The sequence below is a fragment of the Brienomyrus brachyistius genome, chromosome 10 (genome assembly GCF_023856365.1).
Source record: "Brienomyrus brachyistius isolate T26 chromosome 10, BBRACH_0.4, whole genome shotgun sequence".
NCBI classification, from domain to species: Eukaryota; Metazoa; Chordata; class Actinopteri; order Osteoglossiformes; family Mormyridae; genus Brienomyrus; species Brienomyrus brachyistius.
In genome coordinates, this window is record NC_064542.1 from 23,345,730 (window position 1) to 23,353,672 (window position 7,943).

The window sequence follows — 7,943 nt, forward strand, 5'->3', positions numbered from 1 at the left end:
GTCGGACAACCAGACTTAAACATGATGCTTTCAAATTTGCAGTCAATATTTAATTCTTGTGTAAAGTGAAGACCAATTGCTATGGAATATCAAATTTTATAAACAATAAAAAAATGCTCATTGTAGATTAAATGTGCCTTATCTAAATGAACATAATTCTGTCACATGAAAAAAGCTTTGGTAAGACGGGGAAAGGCAGGTCTCTTTCAGCTGAAAGGGCACAGAACTGAATATCAAAACCACTCAAAGCCAAAAAATATAGCAAGTCCGCTATTAGCACTTCAATTGTTTAGAACACTTAACCAGTCATGATAGAACTGCCATGACATGGGAGACGGGGTAAGCAAACAGCTTAGACTTACCATTTCTTCTGGCCAGTCAATGGGTTACTCAACTGTAAATGGTTCCAGTGCAGTTTCACAAAACAAAAATCCAGGTCATTAAAATACAAATTAAAATCCTTCACAGAAATATTTACACAGTTGAGACTTTTTGAAATTAAATTGTTGATTATAGTTTACTAAATACAGTGCATGAAAATTACAACAGGCAATGATGTAAGGCATGGTTTTGCTTTTTTTAAACTGAATCTTAAAATGGTTGGCTATGTGTGCTTGCTTATTCAGGTCAGTTACATTTAATAATATTTACAGCATTATCGTGGCATTTACAAGGTTAAAAAAAACACTAGTAAACTTTATGAATGTTAACAAACACAAGACTAATTCAGTATGTTGGGAAACTTTAACAAATCAGAGAATACAATTTGACACAATCTAAAGTTCAGAGATATACATAACAAAAGCTTGCTAAAATCTGGCAATTTGTTTTATAATCTAAATTACGTCAAGGTGCATATGTATGTAAACATTTTTGAAGCAATTTTTTTCTCCACAAACACAAATGGGCTGCCAAATATTAACAACATATTAACATCACTGACTGGGGGGAATTAAGCAGAAGCTGGTGAACACAGACTTACTGGTTTGTAAAAAAATATATATTTACTGAGGATAACAAAGCAGCACACTCAAATACAATTTAAATGACAACTCACACAGGATACAGTGAGACTTTCTAAGCACCACTTCCGATAAGGAAAACATTATTTTCTTGCAGCATTTCACCAAAGTGGGTATAAAAAGTGGGTATAAAAAGACTTTCAAACCCCTGAAACGTTTAACATTTCTTATGCAGCAAATCAAGGAAAACAACAGCGTGGAAAGCTGGGGACAATACCTGCCTCTTTCAAAAATGCCACCTACTTTGCTAATGCTGAACCCTCTTGATTGATTAAAAAGACCCTATGCCACCATTCTCAAAACAGAGAAGACCAGCACTGAAACGGACAAGTGTTTATTCAGCTGAACATACCAAGAAAATACCTTTCCTCTGCAGACTCCCTAAACTTTATACCTGTTCATATATAACGTAAAGAGGATTCTTGAGAAACAAGGAAAAGCTGTACAACACATCATCACAGTAACATGTCTTTGTGGTGCCTCATTATGTGCTGATTCTTTTCTGAGGGCCTACGGAAACCCTTCTTGCAGTAGTCACATCGGTGTGGGTAGTCCTTGGTGTGAATTGATATAACGTGGCGTTTAAAGCCTGATGCGTCCGTAGTGTTATACTCGCAATACTGGCACTGGTAGACCTTCCGGCCACTGTGTGTCTTCATGTGCTTCTTGAGTTCATTCTGGTGGCGGAAACCACGCTTACAGCGCTTGCACTTAAAGGGCAGGTCCTTGGTATGCACTGAGAGGATGTGCCGACTGAGCGTGAAGGGGTCGGAGATCTTGAAGTCGCAGTGCCGGCACTGGTGCACTTTGCTGCCCTTGTGAGTCTCTGCGTGCTTCTTGAGCTCGGAGGGCCGGTGAAAGCCCTTGTCACAGACATCACATTTGTGCGGAAAGTCCTTTGTGTGCACAGAGATGATGTGCCGTTTCAGGTCGCTGGAATTGGTGCTCTTGTGATCGCAGTGCGGACATTGATGGGATTTGTGGCCCTGAAAGATCTCATTGTGCCTCTGCAGGTCCTTGTCATTGGCGAAGGCTTGGGGGCACTGTCCACACTTGTACGGGAGGTCATTGCCATGCTTGCTCTTAATGTGAGTCTTTAGGTTGGACTGGTCAGCACAGCGGAACTCACAGTGCTGGCACTGGTAGGGCTTCTCACCCGTATGAGTCCTCATATGTTTCTTCAGCTCAGACGGATGCCGAAAGCCTTTGGCACACTCCACGCATACGTGGGCGAAGTTCTTGCTGTGCACAGCCAGCAAATGACGGTTCAGCAGGCCCTGCTCGGCCGTCTCATAGTCACAATACTTGCATTTGTGCAGTTTGGGCTCCTTGTCTCGCAGAATTAGCTTGTTGGAGCTGAGAGGGCTGGCCTCACAATAACGCCGCGTGTACTCCGTAAACTCAGGTATCTTCTCGCTCTTGATGATCAGTTTGTGGCTCTCCATGTGGTTATGGAAGCTGACCTTCTTGTTTGTAGTAAAGTCGCAGTCTGTACACTGGTATTTCTTCTTGAACATGTGGTCGGGGTGGTTCTTCATGTGACGCTTCAGAAAGCCTCTCGATTTAAACTTCTTTCCACAGATGTGACACGGATAGACTGTGAGGGGTTGTCCGTCAGGGCCAATAATCACAGCTAAGGGGAATATTGCAATATCATCACCATTAAAAAGGACAGCGCTTCAAAATAAACATAACAGATCTAACATGGACAAATGAATTTTAGTCCAAACTGGAACAGATACCATACCAGTTTGGCACTGCCGCGTCTCGCCTCTCCTCTTCTTCTTCATCTTTTGTTTGAGTGCTCTGCTACTGCTGATGCTATCACTGATCTGTAGGTACTGGGGGGCTGTCCCATTTTTATTTTCCAACCTAGCTTCTAGGTTGTTACCTGGTGATGATTGAGAATGCATCAGCCTCACCACATGAATACAATAAGGCTGTTTCAATTGAATTTGGTTTTAAAATGCATGTAGCTCCATGGCACCCGCAGTGGGATCTTACCGTAAGCTGCTGCCCAAGCAACAGGAACGAACGTCTTATTGACGGCGGGGTCATCTAACTGAGACTCCTGAACTGCAGGTGCCTCCTCCTCCCCCACGATCACCTCCATATACACCTCATCCGCCATCTCTGCACAGTCTTTGAACACATGCCAAAGTGAAGTTTAGGCAAACATTTGTAAGAGGCACAGAAACATACCTGTATCAAAATGTAACAAAAGCAGGTAGGCAGACTATTGGATTTGCCTAATTACATTTTTATATCTTTGGGGAAAATGTACAAATAGCATCCTTCAAATTACCATAAGGATCAAGAAGACATTATTAACTTAATTACCTCACATTATTTGCAAGCTTATTCAAGAGTGACCAAATTATGCTCTCTTTAAAATCGGTAGCCTACAGTTCCGCTTGCATAACTTACTCATATCTTCATCCTCCTGGCCCGTGCCCTTCACAGCCATATAGACCATCTTTTCTCGAGACAGTCGACCCACACTCCCTGACTCCAAAACTGCACTGCTGTTATGGAAGTCACTATCAGCAATGACTTCTGTTCCACCTGAGAAACACATATAGTTAAACTGTAAGTCAAACCCAATGCTCAATCCATATCCTTGTAGCTACTAAAAAAAACCTGGCTAGATTCAGGGGCCTGCTTTATGAGGCAGGATTTCTTACTTAGCCAGATAATTTCCAGGACTTCACACAGTCTGGGCTAACTGCGAATGAATAAAAAAAAAGTCAATTTAGCCCAGAATACCTTAAATCTGACAACTTATCTGGCTGAGCATGAAATTCTTCTTCATGAAACAGGGCCCCTGATCAACAAAAGAGTATTCAGTGACATAAAATACAGCACAAAGGTTAATGACCTTAAAATTTTCTGTCTTGAGTCTTACCGATTTCCACATCTTCATCTGCCTCAGCCTTAAAGATGTACACCTTAATGACTTCAGAGCCATAGTCACCCTCTTTGGGATCATCGCCCTGCGTCATCTCAGTGCTGATCTTCAGGGGAGCATTTCCAATATCAAGCTTCCCCCCTACGTCATCCACTGTGTAAAGGCAATACAAATTATTTCCAGTATTACCAAGACAGATGACAGTAAATAACAGCTGCTTGGAGGACATATATTTCAAACAGGCCCAAGGTTTCACGCCATTTAATGGCAAATACCAGGAAGCCAACGGAGCACAAATCGTATCGTTTAGATTTCCCATGTAGTGTCACTCACGGGAGATCATTAAATAGTCCTCAGAAGTGCTCTTGTCATCCTCATCGTTGCCTGTATCAATGGTGACTGTCGAAGCCGGCAGCCCATCATGAGCTTGGATAACAGTCTCAGAGTCCGAGTTGGTGACCATTACTTCCTCAGACACCATTTCATGGTCCAGGTGGCCATCCTGGTGATGGGATATCAGGTCAGCCACAAAAACCTGGTCAGGTACATGCGTCGACTCCTCGATCAGGTCGGTGGTCAGCACATGGTGATCTGTGTCAAGTGCTTCCTCGATGGCCACCTCTGCCCCAAGCATCACTTCCGGAACAATCACATCCTCAGAGGTCACCACGTCCTCGTGGCCAATATCTGGTCCCTCCACAACCTCCGCTTCTAGGCCATGCTCCAAAGTGATGCCTTCATCTGTCACCACATCTGATACTAGCACAGCTTCTGGTACAGACACCACTATATGGTCACCATCGATGTGGGCCATGCCACCCATGCCTGCCACTATGGAGACAAGGGCATCAAAGACGCTTACTCTGCGCCCAATACAAAATGGAACATTAAAAACAAAGCACATTAAAAAAGGAAGAAATTAAGTCACACGTCAAAATCACAAACAACAGTTTTATTATTGGTCCATACACAAGTGCCTTTATAGTGCAATTATAACTGTACTTTGACGCAAATTGTTTTATTATTGTAAAGCATTTTGGTCAATCACTGATTGTTTTTAACGGCATTATTTAAATAAAATGACGACCTCTTTGATTCTTTGATTTTCTTTATTCATTGTTCTCTATCATACATGTTTTACCTTGCCATACTCACATATACCTACCAAAATCTTGCATGATCATCGTATGGGGCATTTTCTGATCTTGTGTGTGTAGCTCCAACACCCCTCCACCCTGGTCCATTATCTTTATAATTTCAGACCCTGCATAAAAGACGGCATCGTCAAAGGCTTAAATGTAAAGAAATAAACCAAATAAGTAAAATATGAGGCCTTAATGGTTATAGTTTAGTAAATATTGTTCACACATGACAATTTTACAAAAACACTGACTGAAAATTAAGGTATATTGATAGATATTCATGTAAGCAGTACTGACAAAATGCAGAAAGCCATATATGTAGTTGCACAGCATAAAATATGTGGGTGTATTCTCTTTAAATACTGAAAAAGAAATACCAGTCAAAAACAAGCTTACCTTCACATTTGATGTCAAAGTTCTAAACACACATCAAACTTTGAATTACTCCTGTATTTGGAAAAAGCATAACCTAGAGAGAGAAAAGTACATTTATAATGGTATCTAATTACTAGGACTGATAGGCTGTATCAGAATATAGTTAATAATCTATTTTCACATTGTTCGAGTTAAGGGCAAGCATGAATCATTTTAAAAATCAGACACAACTTAGGTCAAAAAGCACAGTAAAGTTACACTCATAAGTAGTATCATCAATATATTCAGTGAGGAAAACTCTTAATACAGATTTTAGTGTGTGCTTGTGTGTGTGAATATATATAATCTCATGAGAAATTATATATTTTTATATTATATATCGTGAAAAATATGAGAAAATCAAAGTATAACACTTGTCAATTTTAAAATACAATTTAAGACCGCCCTGGCTGAGCAACGTGGCAGGAAACATTGATACCATTATAGCTTTATTTTTACAGGCAAAAAAACCTTTTTGAAGTATTTTAATGCAAAGATGTATTGTACAGAATCTCCTTCTTCACCCCTACAAACAGGTCTCACAATTTAATTAAATTATAGCGCATTTATGCAAAGAGTATGTTTTGTACAACGGCAGATTACACGCCCATCTTATTTGTGCATCACTTCAAATGTTGTATTGTGCACCTTACCAGTACCAATACAAGATATACAATGTATAAGTTAACACCTGGGTGTTTTAAAAGCTAGCCGCAAAATGCTTAAAAAATCTAAATATTACGTGACAGCAAAATATTTTACTTAGCCAGCTAGCAACATCTGTAGCATCTACTGTTACCCAATTAACAATGAATTAATTAACGTTTTTTTTAGCACGGCACTGTTCTGCCACTGGGTCACTTAAGTCTAAACGTCAAATGTGCACAAACGCGTAACAAGTGAGTAAATGCCTGACGCTGCTTGCCCTATACTGACAGCAGCGGTTAGTTTTCGGTGCGAAGTGTAGCTACGCAAACTCAGACCCTGTCAATCTCACACACACTCAAATCGCTGCTCAGCCGGGAAAATGGACGCCTCCATGACATAAGCGAAGGCTACGGGAGACAGATGCACGCACGGGCATTTTAGAGCGGGACGCCCTTTGGCAATTAAAAAACAGGCATGGCCGTATCACAGTAGTGGTACAAAATTATCGGACTAGTTTATAGGGGCTGCAAAGCTGTTTTAAAATCTGCGCTTTGCAAAATAATGCGTTTACGCCAAATGGTGCATTTCGGTAAGTTCCTCGGCAAGCTTAAACTAGACGCTTCGGCACAAGCGGCCGACATCTTGCATTCCGCCATTTTAGCTAGCTAGTTAGCAACGCATTTTTAAACGAATTTTACCTGCTGAAAATACCACACTAATACATTTCATTTAGACTGAAGGCCACCTTCAAATTCACTCGTGAGGACTAAGCATAGGTATATAGCTAGTTATTTAGATTTACCCTTATACAAAACCTATGTCGACAGTGCGCGAGCTAGCCAGTATCCGTCACTTCTTGTTGTTTCAGACTCGGCCTCGCTGAGGCCCAAGCCCCTCCGACTGGGCCCTTATTGCATTCTCGCTCAGACATCAAAGTAGATGCAAAACTGATTACCTGTTTTAGTATCTCTTTTTCGGTTCTTCCTGGGTTTATTTTGTCCTTTTTCCTGTCGCAAGCGGTTTTATTAAAAATTTCCACAGTACGGACCCTGAGGCCTGCACATTGTGGATTCTCGAATTCTCTTTCCCAGGCCTGGACCAATCAGGCTGCGAGCTGACAGCGGGGGAGGGGGGGGGGAGCGCGCGCGCGGCCTCCTTCGCCTCCGATCGGTGTTTGTTTACGTCATACGGCCCAGAGGCTCGGCGGTTTTTTAGTAGCTCGTTAGCCAGCTGGCTACCTAGAAGCTACCAGAGGGCGCGGACCGGGGCGCCTCTTTTTTCCACTTGGATTATATGCGCACTGTATAATTCATCCCGTGTCGTAGGTTATTTTAAGCAAAAAATGACAAAACAGTCATCCCAAGGACAAGTAGCTGTTTGCCCACAACCAGCGTTATCTATTTTTTGCCGTTCGCTAAATATTTGTTTGGACGCAGGTTATACGAGGTTTGCAGTTTACAGCTGGTAATATTATATTTTCCCATGATGGCATTTACGAATTTTTGCGCCTAGCCATTAAAGATCTGGCGCTTCATTGGTACACAAACGCGTAATTTTGAGGCCTTACCAGTTTTTATTTAAATAAAGAAGAATGTGTACGTTTGTAAACAACTGAAAACGTTTAACATCAAGATGGTATTCTTTTGTAAGATATGTAAATACAAATGAGCGATTGTCTTTAATGGTCAAAAATCTTCAGATATGTGTATATATACACTGATAAATGAACAATGAAGCAATTAGTCCTGTAATAAAATGATTGGTGTTAACTAATATAACCTTGTGCTGACTTCTTTTCACCGTGTAGAT

General features: G+C 41.2%; 1 protein-coding gene across 1 annotated transcript; it reads right to left on the reverse strand.

Annotated features, from left to right (window-relative positions):
- Positions 1 to 489: 489 nt before the first annotated feature.
- Positions 490 to 7,474, reverse strand: znf711 (zinc finger protein 711). Its single transcript, XM_049028382.1, has 9 exons — positions 7,090 to 7,474; positions 5,469 to 5,541; positions 5,096 to 5,194; positions 4,264 to 4,761; positions 3,928 to 4,083; positions 3,450 to 3,587; positions 3,027 to 3,164; positions 2,770 to 2,913; positions 490 to 2,655 (listed from the first exon to the last, which is right to left on the reverse strand). The coding sequence occupies exons 3-9, from the start codon at positions 5,172 to 5,174 to the stop codon at positions 1,478 to 1,480; spliced, it is 2,331 nt and encodes a 776-aa protein (XP_048884339.1). The 5' UTR covers positions 5,175 to 5,194; positions 5,469 to 5,541; positions 7,090 to 7,474; the 3' UTR covers positions 490 to 1,477.
- Positions 7,475 to 7,943: the final 469 nt, after the last annotated feature.